Source organism: Sapajus apella, unplaced genomic scaffold (assembly GCF_009761245.1).
Source record: "Sapajus apella isolate SASKATOON/1434 unplaced genomic scaffold, GSC_monkey_1.0 scaffold27, whole genome shotgun sequence".
Taxonomy (NCBI): Eukaryota; Metazoa; Chordata; class Mammalia; order Primates; family Cebidae; genus Sapajus; species Sapajus apella.
This window is the reverse complement of record NW_022436967.1, coordinates 1,067,521-1,086,648: the sequence shown is the minus strand read 5'-3', so window position 1 is coordinate 1,086,648 and position 19,128 is coordinate 1,067,521. Positions and strand designations below refer to the sequence as shown.

The window sequence follows — 19,128 nt, the reverse complement described above, 5'->3', positions numbered from 1 at the left end:
TGGATAAGATCCAAAATTCTTTTTTTTTTTTTTTTTTTTTTTTTGAGATGGAGTTTCACTCATGTTACCCAGGCTGGAGTGCAATGGCGCGATCTCGGCTCACTGCAACCTCCGCCTCCTGGGTTCAGGCAATTCTCCTGCCTCAGCCTCCTGAGTAGCTGGGATTACAGGCACACACAACCATGCCCAGCTAATTTTTTGTATTTTTAGTAGAGACGGGGTTTCACCATGTTGACCAGGATAGTCTTGATCTCTTGACCTCGTGATCCACCCACCTCGGCCTCCCAAAGTGCTGGGATTACAGGCTTGAGCCACCGCGCCCGGCCTTAAGATCCAAAATTCTTATAATAGAGGCTAAGAGTGGCTATATCCCCTCATCCACATCCTACTACTATCTTGATTTTGACTTCTCTTCACAATCCTTTCCTTTAGCCAAAACAGTCTACATATTATTCCCTAAAACCAAGAATTCTTCTATGGCTATACGTGTGCTCAATCCCTGCCTGAGACATCTCCACTTTTTTGTTCTACTCTTCTAGGTTCTTCTATTCCTCCAACTTTCTCTTTCACAGAAAAATACATCCTTAGCCATTTAACCACCTTGTACCCTCATGGATCAGTACTGTTTTATTTCCCAAAGACCAGCTGTCATGTTAGAAAAAGTATGAGCTCTAGAACCAGGCAGACATGGATTGCAGTTCTGGTCTTTTCATTGGCTAACTACATGGACACAAGAAAGTACTTCACTACCCTGAACTTCAGCTTTGTACACTGCAGAATGAAGATAATATACATCATGTTGTTAAAAGTAACCAGAGGTGCTACTTTTATGCTGCAATCAATCTACTTGTCAGAAAACAGGTGCTGTTTGTAATTTTAATAATGGGCTTATATTTTTAAATTAAGCAAAAAGTCATAAAAATCATCGGATAGTGAACTTGTATATTCTTCTGTTTTGTATCAACCCAATAACTCTTTTTCTAGAAAAAGTAAAAATAAAATATTAAAATACATGATGCCAGCCACTCAGATCAAGACCTTGTTTGTCAGATTCCATAAAAGAGTTCCTTGGTAAGATAGTAAACCTAAAAATAGGTGACTTCAGTAGAAACACAAACAGTCCATCCATTATATCAGCACAACCAGCCAAGAGTGACAATGACAATATGGGTGTGAGCATATAAATATTTGGTTCAGAAGGAAGAAAAAACTCTGCCAAGAAGTCATTGTGATTACAATGTGTGAGCATATTATCACCTGAGGGAGGTTATCAGACTATAAAATAAACAGCAATTCTCATCATCTTCTGAACCTTTTAACTACTAATAATCGGGCACTTTGCTGATGATACAGAACAACTTTTCAAGCTGATTAATAGGTCACGTATGTAAAAAGGCACTCCCCGCTCATAAAACAATTATGCTAATCCTCTAATTTTTTTCAAAGATTATGAAATATTCTAATCTTTGAAGAATATAGGTTTTGGTTGCAGATGGTGTTTGTATATTACTTGTGGAGCTCATTAACATTTTTGAATTTCACATATTTTATCCTCACAATCCCATGAGAACTATAATATAGGGATTATCACCTTCTATTTAAAACTGGTAAACAAAGATTCAGAAGCAATTTAGAGGTCTGTCCAAGGTCAAACAGCTAGTTAAAAAGAGACAGGATTAGAATTTTGATTTCCTTAATCAGTGTTATTTTCAAAGACTCGGCAAGTAGATGTTTTTACAGTTCACAGAAGTAAAGAAAATATTTTTTTCACTGCAAAGTCTCAATTTCGTTTGGTTCATTTTAGATGTTTACACTGGTAATACAGTTTTAGCTTGTGTCTGTACAAATTCAAAAGTTGCTCATTTTCCTGAGTAGATCAATAATCTAAGTCAATGTTTGAATGTGACTAGGATAAAGGTATCAAAAATTATTTCAGTGCATGGTGTGTGTAAATATAATAACCTGCATGCACCTTGTCTCTACCCTTAGTGAACTACATGTGACGTATTACATTTCAGTGAGAATCTTAAGCAACATTGCATCTGCATGAATGCCCAAACAGCAGCAGGTCTTGGACTAGATTTTAGTTGTCTAAGAAGTTTTTCAGCAAGTATGACACAGAATGTAAACTTTACTTGTGAACGTCATTTTGGGCACAATCACCTAACTTTCAAATTCAGACATAAAGAAGAGAACAAGAGTAGCTTATGCACATAAATAAGAATATGGATGAGGGGATCTATGTAAGTGTGGACTCAAAAGCTGGAGACAATCTAATGGCTGACTTAATGCTTCTGATTATGAAAGGTATTTCTTTTCAGATAACAGGATTCTAACTATGGAATCTCTGGTGTATGTTATTTAACTCTCATTTAGGTCCTATCTATTGCAGTCAAAATATTTGACTCATCCTTTATGCCAGTTTGAAATAGTCATACCAATTAGCAGGTTGCTAACCAACATAAGCAAGTAAAAAACGCTGATAGCCCAGTTCAAGGAAGTTATATTAATTGTTAGTTTCTCAATTTATCATCCATGAATTATTGTTGTGTAAAGATATTATAGAGAAGATCTCTGTATCTGGTTAAAAAGGATTAGATGGTCTTCAACGTATCCTCTAATTTTGAAATTCTGTGATTCTATCAGTCTACTTGTCATACCACTTGTATTTTGACCCTGTCTCTGTCTCTCCCTTCCTCTCTCTCAGCTAGATAAAGGGGACAGAAACATAGGATAAAATTAGACTAGCCACTGTTCTTTCTCCTAAAGTAAGAGTTTATTGTTCTAGCCTCAAAATATAAACTTCAATAAGATTAGAATTAGAACTTTGAAACAACTATTATGAAAGAAAGTAAAGCATTGCCCTTCAAATTTTGCCTCATGGTAGAATTGGAATCCTTACAAAAAAAAAAAAAAAAAAAAAAAAAAAAGAAAGAAAGAAAGCTAAATGGCTTCCACAAAGCACTTGAAGGATTAATATCTGTCTTCTTTGATTACCCCATGATAAAATATTATAATATAATCCTATAATTTCTGCACCACTTATTTGACACTTCAGCCTTATATGAACAAACTGTCTTTGGGCCAAATGTATTTTTTATGCATATGTGAAGCTGAGAAATGCAAGAATTTTGATCCCAAGGTACATCAACCACATGTTCTATTAGTGAGAAATTTTTAGACTGAACAAAAGCAAGGGAGAGCAATTTTGTGACCTTGTTCTTTGAACACAGAATCATCTCTTCTCTGTGACATCTGGCCAAATACTGAACTTTTGTCTGCCTCAGTGGCTCAACTAGCACAATTCTATTTCTACCATGAAACACATTTAAAAACAGATTCACCAAACTTTATGTATATTTTCAAAAGAAAAACAAAAAACAGAAGGATTCTAATGTAGGTAGCAATTATTTCAACAATTGAAGAAAAGCAGTGTCACATTGTAAGATAATTCCAATGATGTCATATTGTCATTAGTAAAGAGATGCGGCATTTTACCAAAGGGAAGACCTTTATAAACTTGGAAATAAATTCAATTTCACAATTTAACTCTATTCAGAGACTTCATTTTTAAGAGATGCATTTGGCAAATACTTTTATAAATTACATCTGTTTTATAATCCAGATTTTCCTATATACATTTATTAATAGTGAGGTAACTTTCTATGAAAATCTGTTTACATACCTTAAAAACATATAACTTAAGTATTTGTAATAGGAACCTTGGAAATATTCTTTAAAATAATATTTAATGTTGTCTAAGGATATAGACAACATTGCCTTGTAATAAAAAGATTACAAAATATAATATTTCTGTAATCTGCACATATATAGTTAAGATATTATATGTTATTTTCTAGTAACTATTAAGTTAGAAAGCTATAAAGCATATAAAGGGGAAGATTGGTCTCTCATGGAAAGATGCATTCTTGGCTGAGCATCGTGTCTCATGCCTAATCCCAGCACTTAGGGAGTCTGAGGCAGGTGGATCACTTTAAGGTCAGGAGTTCGAGACCAGCCTGGTCAACATGGTAAACCCCATTACTACTAAAAATTCAAAATTAGCTGGGCATAGTAGCCTCCAGCTACTCAGGAGGCTGAGGCAAGAGAATCTCTTGAACCCAGGAGGCAGAGGTTGCAGTGAGCAGAGATCAAGCCACTGTGCTCTAGCCTGGGCAGCAGAGTGAGTGAGACTCTGTCTCAAAATATAAAAAGAAAGCTGCATTCTTAAGTTGTTAAAATGAAAAATGAAAGATTTCAATTAACCTTTAGTCTTTAGTCACGTAACTTTGCTACAACACATTTGGGCAAGATATTTTGTCTATTTTTTTTTTCTTATGTTTTTTCCTCAGGTTAACAGTTATAAAAGTATCCTACAAGCAATAGGTCTTATAAAACAGTATCGTAAAGAATTACACAATCAATAAGGAATTAAAACACATATACTAAGAATTTCAGATTGCAACATCTGAACTGAATGTAAATAACATGACTGTGGGACGTTTGTAGACCAATCTGGCTGATTACACTGCCTTAAAGGTCTTTGGGCATTTTTCTCAAACCAAGTTTCACCTCTTCAAAGTTATCATTGGTATAAGGTGTGATGACTTTGAGGCATCAATTAATATAAATTGGAAGTAGACAAAGTATTAATTAAACATGACACTCTGATTATTTAAACCTTCTATTAAAGTTGATTATTCAGAGCCTGTTTCTCAAAAATGACTGATGAGATCAAGCTTGACTGACTTCCTCTAAGTCTACTATTTCCAGCTCTTCAAAACAGAAGGAATAAATGAAGTGAGAAGAACACTGGAACAAGGCTAGTAGACAAACTGACTAATCTCAGACCCTCAAGGTCAAAGCAAGGCAATTCGTTTCTTGGCTTTCATCAACACAAGACATGATTGATCAATCTAAGAGCAGGATTACAAACATTATATATCTCAATGATATGTTCTTTGCACTGTGTAACTTTTTGAACAATGATAGATTGCATAGTCACTGCAAAAGTCACGTCATAAGGCAAAATTCATTACACTTGCACAAGCACTATGATTTTTTAAAAAACAAATGTACACATTAGCAATTATTACTACTATGCATGCCATTTTGGGGAGGTAAGCCTTTTAAAAAATCAGATAGTCCTTGGGATTCTATCATCTTCATGGTCCAAACTTTGGACATTCATGTCCCTCAAAATACAGTTCTTATTCTAATACATTAATTTGTGGAGTACGCCACCATGTTACAGATAATTAGTAAAGGCAATAGTCTTATGTTACTATAAAAGTTCAACAGCAATTGTTGTGTTTGAAAGACTGCTACTTCCATAAATTCAGAGCTATTCTTGGAGAAGAAAACATTGTAAGAAAGATCATGGGAAAATTTCTTAACATTATAAGCATAATCACACCAACAGGAATTTTGCCTAACTTTGTTTCTCATTTGATATAACACTTAAGGAAGTATCCTATAAAACACACTAATAGCAGCTCAGAAGTTACTCCACAGAGTAATGGTAGATAATTTGACAGGTTTCTCAAAATGAAATTACATGTAAAGTGTAGTCAATTGAGATCATGGAAACTTATGCTGCATTTTATATATTTTAACACACATTGGTATTTTTACTAATCTAAATTAATTATCATCTTTCTATTAGGTCACAAATTTAGGAAAATTTTATTGTCTAGGTGGAGGAAGACCGTAAAAGGTGTTGTATCTTCAGTGGATGATTCATTTCACCAGCTGCCAGGAAGTTGCATGTTGCAGCACACCTGGACACATGCATCCATGACTAATTGGGAAACACATTTATCTTGGCACATCACAAAGAAGATGGAATTATAATTATTCTCCCTTGTAACTAAAGGTATTTTGGAGCTGTATCTACCTAAAAAATAATGCAAATTACACATCTGGACTAGGTCCACATAATTTTACCATCTGTGGTTGATATTCACCCATAAATATTTCTGGAAGCATTCTCTGTGTTTAAAACAACTTCAGTAAAGTTTCAGGATTCAAAAATCAATGTACAAAAATCAGTAGCATTTCTATACACCCATCACATTCAAGCTGAGGACCAAATCAAGAATACAATTCCATTTACCATTATGCCACACAAACAACAATGAAAAATACCTAGAAGTACATCTAACCAAGGTGAAAGATCTCTGCAAGGAGAACTATAAAACATTGTTGAAAGAAAATATAGATGACACAAACAAATGAAAAACTATATCATGTTCATGGCTTAAAAGACTAAATCTCGTTAAAGTGGCAGTATGGCCTAAAGCAATATACAGATTCAATGCTATTCATATCAAACTACCAACATCATTTTTCACACAACTAGGTAAAACTATTCCAAAATTCATATGAAACCAAGAAAAAAAAAGGGCCTAAATAGACAAAGCAACCCCAAACAAACAGACAGACAAACAAAAAAACAAAGCCAGAGGCATCACATTACCTGACTTCAAATTATACTATAGGGCTACAGTAACCCAAACAGAATGATACAGGTACAAAAACAGACAAATAGACTAATGGAACAGGTTAGAGAACCCAGAAATAAAGTCACACACCTAGGACCATCTGATTTCCAACAGAGTCAACAACAATAAGCAATAGGGAAAGGACTCCCTATTCAAAAAATAGTGCTTGGATAACCAGCCAATCTTATGCAGAAGGATGAAACTGGACCCCTATCTTTTATCATACACAAAACTTAACTCAAGATGAATTCAAGATTTCAACGTAAGACCTCAAACTCTAAAAACCAAGAAGGAAACCTAGAAAATAACATTCTGGACATTGGCCTTGGGAAAGAATGTATGACTAAATCCTCAGAAGCAATTGCAACAAAAACAAAAATTGACAAGTGAGACCTAATTAAAGAGCTCTGCACAGGAAAAGAAACTATCAACAGAGTAAACAGACAACCTGCAGGATGGAAGAAATTACTCACAAACTATACATCTGACAAAAGTTTTATATCCAAAATCTCCAAGGAATTTAAACAATTTCAACAAGCAAAAACCAAATAATCCCATTAAAAAGTGAACAAAAAACGTGAACAGACATTTCTCAAAAGAAGATAAACAAGTGGCCAACACACATAAGAAAAAAGTTCAACATCTCTAATCATCAGAAAAATTCAAAACAAAACCACAGTAAGATACCGTCTCACATCAGCCAGAAGGGCTTTTATTAAAAAGTCAAAAAATAACAGGTGTTGGCAAGGTTGTGGACAAAAGGGAATGCTTATACACTGTTGGTGGAAATGTAAATTAGTTCAGCCTTTGTGGAAAGAAGATGGGAGATTTTTCAAAAAATTTTTGACAGAACTACCATTTGACTCAGCAATTCTATTATTAGGTATATATCCAAAGGAAAATAAGTAATTCTATGAAAAAGACACATGCACTCATATGTTCTTTGCAGCACCATTCACAATAGCAAAGACATGGAATCAACCTAAGTGCCCATCAAAAGTGGACTGGATAAAGAAAATGTAGTAATATGCATGATGAAATACTATGCAGCCATAACAAAGAATGAAATTATATTCTTTACAGCAACATGAATGCAGCTGGAGGCCATTATCCTATGAAAATTAACAGAGGAACAGAAAACCAAATACTGCATGTTCTCACTTATAAGTATGAGCTAAACACTGGATACTCATGAACATGAAGATGGGAACAATAAACACTGGGGACTACTGGAGTAGGGAGGGCAGGAGGGCAGCAAAGACTGAAAAACTACCTATTTGGTACTATGCCCACTATCCAATAGTAACAGGATAATTCATACCCCAAACCTCAGCATCATGCAATATATGCATGTAACAAACAAAACACCTTTTATTTTAAATTCAGGGACTACACATGTAACCCCTGAATCTAAAATTTGCTGTTAGTACAGACACTATGGAGAACAATATGGAGGCTCTCAAATCACTAAAAATAGAACTCCCATATGATCCAGCAATCCCACTGCTGGGTATATATCCAGTAGAAAGGAAATCAGTATATCGAAGAGGCATCTGCACTCTCATGTTTATTGCAATACTATTCACAACAGCCAAAACATGGAATCAATCTATGTGTCCATCCATGGATAAATGGATACAGAAAATGTGATATATACCTATGTGTGTGTGTGTGTGTGTGTGTGTGTGTGTGTGTGTGTGTGTGTGTATGCATATACATATATATATATATATATATATATATATATATATATATATAAAATATATATATGAGTGCTATTCAGCCAATAAAAGAATGAAATCTTTCCTCAGCTATTTGAAGCAGCATAGATTAACCTAAAGGACATTATATAAAGTGAAGTAGGCCATGCACAGAAAGACAAATATTATGTTTTCACTCATGAGTGAGCTAAAAAAAGTTGATCTTGTGGAGGTAGAGACTAAAATGATAGTGAGGCTAGAAAGAATAAGGAGAAAGTAATGGAGATAAGTTGGTTATTGAAAACAAAAATAGAGTTAGACAGAATATGTTCGAGTGTTCAGTGGCACAGTAAAGTGACTGTAGTTACCAAAAACATTGTATAATTTAGATTAGCTAAAAGAGAACATTTGGTATATTCTCAACACACACACATAAATGATAAATGTTTGAGGTGATGGGTATCCCATTTATCCTGATTTGATCATTACACATTGTATGCATGCATCAAGACGACAGCATAGATATCCCATAAAGGTATTTTAAGGATCAAGAATGCATATCAGAGGCCAAAACTGCATATTCAGCTTTGACACTGAAAGTCTAAACAGTAAGATTCAAACTGCTATAACTTTTCACGTTGCTTTCAAAAGGTCTGAAGAAAAATAATTGCTTGGAATATTGAATTCTAGAAAACACTATTATGTGAATAACATTTTACTTTCCTCAAATAAAGTATATAACAATAATAGTAGTAAAGACAACCAAACAATTATGTAGAAATTAAAAAGTGACAGTCACTAATCTAAGCACCTTACGCATGTTAATTCATCAGTACAATCCTTTGAAGTATGTGCTATTATTATTTGCATTTTTGAGATAAGGGGATTCCTTTGCAACAGAAAAAAAAAAAAGCACTAAATTAATACACTACCATGACCTGTTCCTTAGTATTTGTGTGCACTAAATCATGGACATTATCAGTGGTTTGAAACTAAGGCCTTTCAATTAAAAAACTGAAGGAGAGAATCCTTAATCTGAACACTAGCCTAGGGGAATATGTCAGAAATTTGTGTTGAAGTAATCACGGCATAAGTAGTTTAAAGGTATGCTTAGTATAGACTAATAATATTACTGTATATGTGGCAAACAAAAATCATGCTTAAACTGTTAAATAATATTAAAGAGAATACAAACTATATCTACACCACTGATGTATCATATAATAAATGTAATGTTATAGGTCTTGTCTGCAACCCTACAATTTGTCATTTGCTTATAAGAAATATTCTCTTATGTTAAATTCTAGTAACTGATGTCTTTAAAATATCTGTAAACTTAACAGACACAGTTACAAACCATAGTAATTTATTTCCCATCATAGAAATTCAATAAATATTTTATATTACATCCAGTAAGAACTGTCTTTTCTCTATGCTGCCACTTATATACAAATAATTCTCTAAAACTAAAAAGGCAGACCAGTCCATTTATCTCTGTAATCAAAGGGTTTACAGTCATAAGGTAGCTTATCATTTCCAAGTAATGCTTAGAAATAACTAGCTCTTGGTAAATATGTGTTCTCTACCTACAATCCAGTTATAAATATGACAATACTGGCATAAAGTGGTCATATTTCTTAATAAAATAGGCTTTCACATGTTTAAATTACATATTGATTTGCATAGCAGTTGAATCAGATACCAATTGCTGGCTTGTGTGTTCTAAACTCTGACATTCCTGGTACTTGGCCAGATCTAATCAGTTTACCATCTCCCAAGATGCTAGGTGCCAGCATTGCTTAGTCTATCTTAGTGTGAATTGTCAACCCGTAGGCATAGCCTTTGATGTCCAGCCTATTTCATACTAACGCACCTTTGTACTTGCTTTTTTTCCTAGAAATCAGTGTGTGTGTGTTTCTCCTCTGTCTCTCTCTTTCTCTTCCCACACTCCTCTTCCTTCTCACTTTTACCTAAGGAATACCTACTCATCATTTGAGACTCATTATAAACATCTCCCTAAACACACTTAAGTATTTCCTTCCTTTCTTTTTGCCGAACTGGGAAAACAATCTATTTTTGTACCAATCACAGTGTTGCATTTATTTGTTCAAACATTTGACTCATTGACTAGTCAACAAAATGCTTCAAGACAAGTCTTAGGCATCATGAAAGCTGTTCCCAGCACAATATCTGGAACATGGCACATGTTCAATAAAGTAAAATGAATTAAATAACTTTATGATTTAGTCTACATTTTATACTGTACTCTAGTTCCTAAATTTTCCCTCTTTGCCCATGAATTTTTTCTGTAAAATATCCAATGTTTATGAACAACTCATAAGAATAATTCATTTTTCTCTGTTAGTTCATTTCAAAAATGTTATAAAAATCATCATCAAATTATCTATTTATCAAGTTGTCACCTAGAAAGAGTAGAAATTATCCAGCTTCCAAAATGTATAAGTTCCTCTAACATTCTGCAGGTATTTCTAGGTTTTCATAACTAATTGTCCATTAATTACATTACCCATTTTAATTCAACAGTTATGAAAAAATATTACATGAATTGTTAGAAATGATTAACTTTTTGAGTTCAAGCTATCCTGTGGATAGTTGAGAGTCCATATTAAGTTATATGTATGTGTTTATATGGAATAGGCTACCTAAAATATAACTTTATTCTTTCATGTTTTTAGGTTAAAAGACAACGTAGTATTGAATGTAGAATATACCATTAAGCTATTTGTATATAATTATGATATATAATTATGTATATAATTTATGATAAAGTCAAATAAATCTTATCTGCCTAAGAAAATTATAGTTATGATGGTGATGTTAAAGGCTGACTAGCCCCCACTGAATTTCTTTGTCAAGTCTACTTTTTAAACTATGTAATCGTAAATTTTATTCTTCAGGAAAATTTCAGAGTTCATCTGGTTACTTACTTTTCAGGGTTTTCTACTTCTTCAGTTACAAAATTGAGGTAAAACCTAAAAATAGATAAATAAATCACAAACTATTATGTATTTTGCCACTATCCAAAGTCTCAAATTCAAATTATTTGAAATTGGACTTAGAATTATGAAAACTATAACAATACTTATAGTAAGATGAAAATAGCTAACCACCAAATACTCCTACAAATCATTTTTCTATTAAGCCATATTTACGGAGTGCTTCTCATGTGTCAGAGACATGCAAGTGGTAAGCCCATAGTCTCAAGGAGCTCATAGTTCAGAGAATGCCCCACAGAATAGTATGATACAGTGCAGAACCAATGCTGGAGCAAATACATGGGAGCCAGAGGGCAGGTCTAGCCCAACCTGGTAGGTCAAAAGATGTTTTCTAAAGGAGGCATCCCCCAACTTGAACCTTTAAAAATTGCTTTATCTTTAGCCCTGGTGAGGTGGTGTGAGGCCATTCCAGACTGAGAATAGCACATGAGCACAAAAATGTGGCAGAGGGGTTAGGCACAGGGAAAGGAGTATTCGCTTAGTATTCTGCAGTACAAGTGTGGCAGAGGGATTGCTATAGAAAAGAACCAAACATAGGAAGGCAAAGATTCCTCTATTTTCTCCTTTTATATGCTCAGAAAATTTTTGCGAAATTAAAAAAAAAATCATGTTTTCAATATAATCTATTGTCTTCTTATTATTTAAAATAATCTTTTACATAGGTATGCAGGAGCATAGGTTCATAGGTACAAATTCTCTAAAATCTAAAATGAAGTGGCTGGAATATTAGCCCATCAGCTCTTAGCAGACTTTAAGTATCTCACCAGCTAAAACAAAGATGAAGAATCTGTCTTGCTCCATCTTTATGAAACCATCTAAATCCACAAGTAGTCAGTCCATGTTCAAGGTTAAAGTGTCCACAATTTTAAGGACTGTTTTAAGCTGAAACAATTGAAAAGCTGACAGAACAGTAGCAACAATGGTGATCTAAAAAGTCAGGAGCCAAAGATTGTTTTAATGACTAGAAAATAAGTTCCTAAAAATAGAGATCATAGTACACCGCGAAAGCCAGCAACAAATAGTCCTTATGCCTGCAATATGCACTCCAGGAGGGGTTTGATGTGTTTGCTATAAGCCTGAGGCAATGGAAAGTAGGGGAAGAAAAAAGAAAGAAACACACTCATGCCAAAAAACAAAGACCATCACCAGTGAAAAATCACACACACCAAGAAATATTTCTAGGCTTCTCATGTCAAAAATAGCCAGTTCCTTCCTAACAGTTGTTTTAGAAACTAGTCTTTTCCAACAATGTTAAAGCAATAAATAAAATATTTATGAAAAAAAAAACCCCACAATTTCAACAATTTCAAAATTTGCCATAGCTCCAGGGAGTAGACAAGAAGAAAGGGCTGGGAGCAGGGTGGTGAGTAGGAAGGAGAAAGCTTCTGGTTTTAGTGTAAACGTTCACATATCCTGTGGGAAATCCACCTTTATGTTTTAGTTTCCAGAAATGAGTCCATGGTATTCCCTTTGGTTTACAACATTTCAAGTCCTCTAGAGAATGCTCATATGATCTATTGTTCCAGCTTTTCCGTGATTGCGCATAAAAAGTACTGCAATGTTGGCAATGCATTCCAATACCCAACTACGCGAATTATTTTTAAAACAAGCTTATTCTTTAGATTCGATTTGACACAATAGTACAAAATAATCCCAGCAAGTGCTTTAGAAAGACTAAATCCATTGAGAATGGGATTTAAAAGGAAGAGAAAAAGACACTGAAAACTATTTCCTATGGCACAATTTAAAAAAAGAAAGAAAGAAAGAAAATCTAAAAAAAAAAAGAAAAGAAAATCCTACCAAGCAATGTTTAGCTTTGGATCAGGATATGGGACTGAGTTCCCCATGGCCACAGGAGGACTGGCAGATGTATTTCTCTGAATGCAGACATTGGCAATGTTATTAACGTTGCTCTGACCCAACTGTGTGACCTGGCTGGGTTAATGATTTCTTTTCCCCTAACTAAGCTTCTGTGAAGTAGCTTTATCATTCTAGAACGGTTCTGCATTCTTCAGAGACAAAAGCCTCCTCTATTCATATTCCCTCCCTGGGTTTGGTGGTATCTTTTTTCTTGCTAGCAGAGCAAGGTCTCCAGGACAACAATGGTCTTGATGCTTTTACTTACAGGCTAACAGGCTGGGCAGTAAGCTCTAATGACAATAGCTGTTTTGCTTCTGACTTACTCATTTTCAATGCCCCCACCTTTTATTAGGGGACTGTCAAACATTGTCATAGCAGCAGCATAGGGAGTAGAGGATCCTTTACAGTACCCCACTGATAATTCTACATCCCAGGCTTGTAATCATATCTTGAAAGCGAGAGAAAGTTCAGAAAGGCAGGGATCACATTTGGCAAGTGAATAAATGCCCCTCTCTTTGGGAATTCTTTTAGCCTCCATCTTGTTTCATTTTCATCCAGTAATAACTTTTCCTCTGGAACTCCACACCAACTGACTATATTTTTTTCTAAACACAGCTTCCTTTTTCTAAGACTGATGACCATAGATTAACAGCCAGGTTATTTCTGCGTCTTCACAAAGTGGCTGCAGGTAGCACAACAACCTGTTACAGAAACACAGTTACTTATCTGTCCCCTACATAAGTCACTTGTATCAGATAACATTCCATTTTAAATCCTGGACTTATTTTACAATACTGTGATTGAACCCTAACAGGATATTAAAGAAATCAATGATTTCTTGGTCTTTCAAATAGGGAGTAGACATGAGGATTATATGGGTAAAAGTATTAAATAAGGTTCATGTAAACCCCTTTTACCTTGTAATCAGAGTAATATTTTGAGGTCAGCATCAATAAACTTAAATATTCATAAGATAAATCAAAATGAAGATCTTCATCCATGGAGAAATTCATCAGCCCTCAAAAGCCTACATAAGTGGGGAAGTTTTGCTCTACATAAAGCAGGTGGCCTGAATTTTTAGTTCTGGGTATTGGAAAAGTGAAGGGGGTAAAAGGATATTTTAAGATTGCATGGGAACAGATCTATGGTATTCGCAAGCAAAAGACATTTCATTCAACGGAATTAATCAAATCTCCCTTGTGACTATCCTCACATTCCACACTCCTGATTGCGTATTGCTGGGCTCCCAACACTTGGCTGTACCTGAAAGCTTTCTCTACCTCCCATCTTTGCTCTGGTGTCTCCCAGTGACCCTCCCAGTAGCTTGGCTGCAGCCCCAGGGCACAGAGCTCTGATCCAGGGCGAACAGCCATAGAACAGTTGGTTCTGCTTTAACCCTGTGATCACGCTCAGTTCTTTTGTCTGTCTAGCACCACATTGTGCTTCAGACAAAAGCAAAAAGACTTCAGAAATACTGAATGATACAAAACTGATGCTTACAGATAATGGTTATAAAAATATTCTGGGAATACGCAAATATTTTACACTGATCTCCTTAGAGCTACAATCTTCTAACGCTCTTCAAACATATTTTGCCTCAAAGGCCATGTTAAGATTTTAAGTTCCCATAATTCCCTAATTATCCTCTAATACTATATTTTCATAATTCAATGAGATTATTAGGGTGAATACTCCATTCATTTTGAAATATATCTATATTCTATGCATTAGCTAGAAGGTAAGATCTTAAAAACTAAAGAAACAAATGGAATTATATTTGTGTTGGAAATGCATTCATATAATTTTTGAGCTAGTATAGTTTCCTAATATTACTTTCAGGCTCATAGATCATTCTCACAGACAAAGCTATATAACAATGAGTTTTATAAATAATTTAAAAACAAATATTGCCTTGATTTACCCCATAACAATGAAATTTAATCTTACTATAATGATTTTGATATTTAAATAATACCTCGTAGGCTTTCTTGCAATGATCATCTCTACTAAATCTTACTAGGTCAATAAAATTTACTGAGGAAAAATCCCACTCTTACCCATAATTACTGTTTTTCAAGTATCTGAACAAAACAAGGTATAAATACAAAGTTTTAATGCCTTAACCAGAACGGTAGGTATCACAGATGGACATGCATCAAAGGAAATATATCTGTGGCATCATGATTTTAATTACCTTTGCTTTTTAAATTTTCAGATATTGGGGAAATTTTAAAGAACATGTAAGGTCCTTTTAAATGTAGCAGATCAGATTGTCTAGTAGAGTTGACTGCATTATCTTGGTTTTTCTTTCTCTGCCTTTAGAGTACCATTAACTCCTGGGAACGTCTTACTTATTTCTACATCTGAGTTATTTCTCTATCTCATGAGAAGCTGGAAAAAAAATCAATTAATCACTATTTGTAAATACCCTTGGAGCTTTCACTGAAAGGCCTTTTGACAAGTGAAGTATTATTCTTTAGTACCTTATGGCACTATTATGTCCTTACTGATACACACTTATAAGTAATTTTTATTGGATCTTAAGACCCAGCATTTGTTTGCTTTTTTAATGACATCAGGCTAAATCTAATAGTCACCTTGACTGGAAGCCTGTTATGTTTGCATTGTCATGTGCAAAAGAATTGGCCTGGTAGAGGTGACAATACCTTATTTCTCATTTCAAGTAAAGCCTATCACACTGGATTATGGCTATTCACATGTGTCTGGCCCCTTGCTTGGCACTTAATTTGAGTACATAATGGGGTGAATGAACTACACAAACTGCCAGATCTGGAGCTTTCAACTTACCAGCCAGCATAGGCATACATTCCGTAATAAAAAGCCAGGGGCAATCGCGTAATATTGGAATCTCCTCCCGAAAAGGCGTCTTTAAAGTTCTGTGTTTGACCTGTAATTAGAATAGACTGATTTCAGGATTTTTCAAAGAGTTGGTATTCACTCTTAACCAGAAACATGGGGGTGTGGAGAACCACACTGTTTTAGGTCTAGATTTCTTACTTTCTGTTGATTACCATCTTTATCTATTTCTTGTGCCCATTCTATAAAAGCGGTCCCAAAAGAGATCAAAAATTGTTAGTGATCAAAGATTGATCACTAACATTATTTCACATTTCTGTTTTAATAAATTTATAACAAATATGAAAATGGCATTGAAAAATAATCCTTTGTTTGAGTATGCCTCTATTGTGACCATAAAAGAAGACTAAAAGGTGTTCTGTAAATTACAATCTTGATGAATATGGTAGAATTCTTAAAAGTAAAGACAATGTATTACTGGGCAAAAAAATGCAGAGAGGTATCTAAGGGTCTCCCCTTAATGATGAGAAAAAAATAAATCTCAGGACACCTTTCCTATATCATTTACCTTTCTGTTTTCTGTTTATCCTGTGTAGTTCATTAGATGCCTACCTCCTAGAGCAGAAGCTGGAAAACCCTGAGGACTGTATCTGCCAACCTAAACTGCAAGCCTTTCTTACAAAGTTTTCTTCATCTATAAGATAAAGATGCCCATTCATGAAGTACAGACTATGGCTGATTTCAGCCTATAATAGTAGAGTTGAGGCTATATAGCTTGAAAAATTGAAAATATTTATCATTTTGTCCTTTACAGAGAAAGTCCACTCACCCTATGACCCTGTCCTAGAGAATGATATGGTTTTTTCCTATAAATATTGAAAAGATATTATAACAAACTCTAAAATAAATAGGTTTCAACAAATTTCGCAGCAACATGTGAATTGAACGCTTTAATTCCTCACGTTTTTCTCTATTTTGTGAATCACAATGAAACTTGTTCCTATATATCTTTTGAATAGTTTTAAAAGTTAGAAATTCAGATTTACTTTAGTCAGTGAATATTCGAGCTTAAGTAGAAACAATGTTTATATTGCCCAAAGAAAAGAGCAAATGAGATTAGCCAAATGGGAAGTGAGAGTTTGTTTTAAAATCAAACTTCATGTAAATAAACAGAAAGGGGATGGGGGTGGATGATGGGTACGAGGCACTCTCTCTCCCAAGTCAAATCTCAGTTGTTTCCTGCATCGTCCAGGCACAACATATATATACATATAATATGGGTGAATATGAAGACCAAAAATGGAGAGTGCTGAGTTATATATCACAACAATTTTTTCCTCAAAGTAAATGATTCCTAAACAGAGCTCACTTTTTACATGATACAATAAATTCAGAAATGCCTATTTCACTAAAACATCTGTGTCCTTCAAGAAGAAAAATATAAATAGTGGAATTCAGACAAAAACATCTGTTGAATATTCTTTTATCATGATCTGTGGTCTCTGGCATAAAGGCACAATATTTCTAAGAGTGCAGCACCAAATAATCAATAAGAAAAACCAAATCCTGTAAAGACTGGGTCACAAGCACAGAGCTTCAAAAGTACCATTTTGAGAATATTACAAAAGAGAGGCAATTTTGTTTCTAAACTTCAGAAATATTTTGGCTATATAACAGAGGTCTCAGGAAGATTAAAATCATAATATTCAAAGGAAAGTTCAACAAATCCTCACAAGCGAATATATAACATACAACTGCTTTGAGGATCTGATTAGAATAAAAATAAAAGCACAATTTGTATTAACAAAGTCTCTTACTAGAGTTTCAGATTAATGTGTAAAATGTGTGATCATGTTAGAGATGAAGAAAATCACAATTTTATAGTAAGAGAGCAAATATACCTGCTAACAATGACCTCTAAAATGTCAAAATTTACATTAAATGTGGTAATATTCTCATGGAATTTCTCTGAGTGAGATCTCTGAAGAAGCTTGTCACATGTAGCATTGATATCATAATTATTAATTAAAGTGTCTCTATGTTGTAGCCACCAAAAAAAACCTCAAGATATATCATGACCTCTGCTCTCAAGGAATTTGTAATACAGTGACATTTGGGCAACCAAACCCTTCCTCATATACATATATAAATAAGTGGTAAAAATTGAACACGGTCTATAATGCTACCTATAATGTCTTAAATTACACCAAAAAAAGAAATTAATCTTAGTTTCAAAGGATAGCATATAATCTTTTGGAATCTAAACTGGTGTCAAAGAGCAGTCAATGACCCAGAGATTCTGCACTTTTCAGTACTGAAGAAGCTCTTTACAGAAGACTGAAGAGTTAACTCAGAAAAACAAAGCACTAACAAAACAGATTATTGTGCCTACATTCCTAATGAATAAGATAGAATATGAGCAGGCTAGCTCTGTGGAGGCCAAGGTATATTAGAAGAGCAAGCTCCTGTCTTCTCTTCAGTGCAAGCTCAAATGGTCAAAATCTTCACTGTGTTTATTCTGCGTTGGCTGCAGTTGCTGGATTTGATAAAAGCATTTCCGCCAGCAGGGCTCTAAAATCTCCCACTAGGCTTATTAAATGGGCAACGGCAGCTCCCCTTCCCAGCTACAGAGTAGCTGATCTTTCAGTGTTTGTTACTGTTGAATGCTTCTACCAACGGTGATGATTTTACCAAACTTTGGCACTTCCTTTTCCCTTGTGTAATTCTTTTCCTACAATGTCATTAAATTTCTCTATAAATTCCCTTTCTTGGAACAGACAATATCAATGTAAACATTAAATACTTAACATGCCCAAGTTATGTCATTCCGTTACAATTTCTTCTCACTTTCTTATTTATTTCTTGCTATATTCCTGTTGCTAATTACATAATTCATGTGGATCTCTGTCCTCCAACAATTTCCACCGAGTCCAAGCAACTGCATGTGGCTTCTTTCCTAAAACAACTAAAACTCTAAATGATATCACCTCTCAACTTCTTTTTCCGTATTAAATGTTAAACTCTATAAAGCAAATAATCCCAGAAAATGTTGCATTTCAGCAGAAATGCACATTTTACATGAAAAATAATGTAACAATAAAAATTAAGTTTTTACAACTACTTTATTGTGATAATTTGGGTGTTTAGGAATGCTGTTCCCATACTGACTCCTCTTTTGAGGATATCACTCTCAATTTAAAAGGAATAATAACCAGAAAGTAAAAGAATTAT

At 34.4% G+C, this 19,128-nt stretch overlaps 1 protein-coding gene across 1 annotated transcript in view; it reads right to left on the bottom strand.

Annotated features, from left to right (window-relative positions):
- SLC7A11 (solute carrier family 7 member 11) overlaps nucleotides 1-19,128 on the bottom strand; it is a 72,023-nt gene that overhangs the window by 33,576 nt on the left and 19,319 nt on the right. Inside the window, exons 5-6 of the mRNA XM_032292274.1 lie at nucleotides 15,889-15,988; nucleotides 11,152-11,196 (exon numbers count right to left, since the gene is read on the bottom strand). Coding sequence (XP_032148165.1) covers nucleotides 11,152-11,196; nucleotides 15,889-15,988 — 145 coding nt within the window. The remainder of the gene's footprint in view (nucleotides 1-11,151; nucleotides 11,197-15,888; nucleotides 15,989-19,128) is intronic.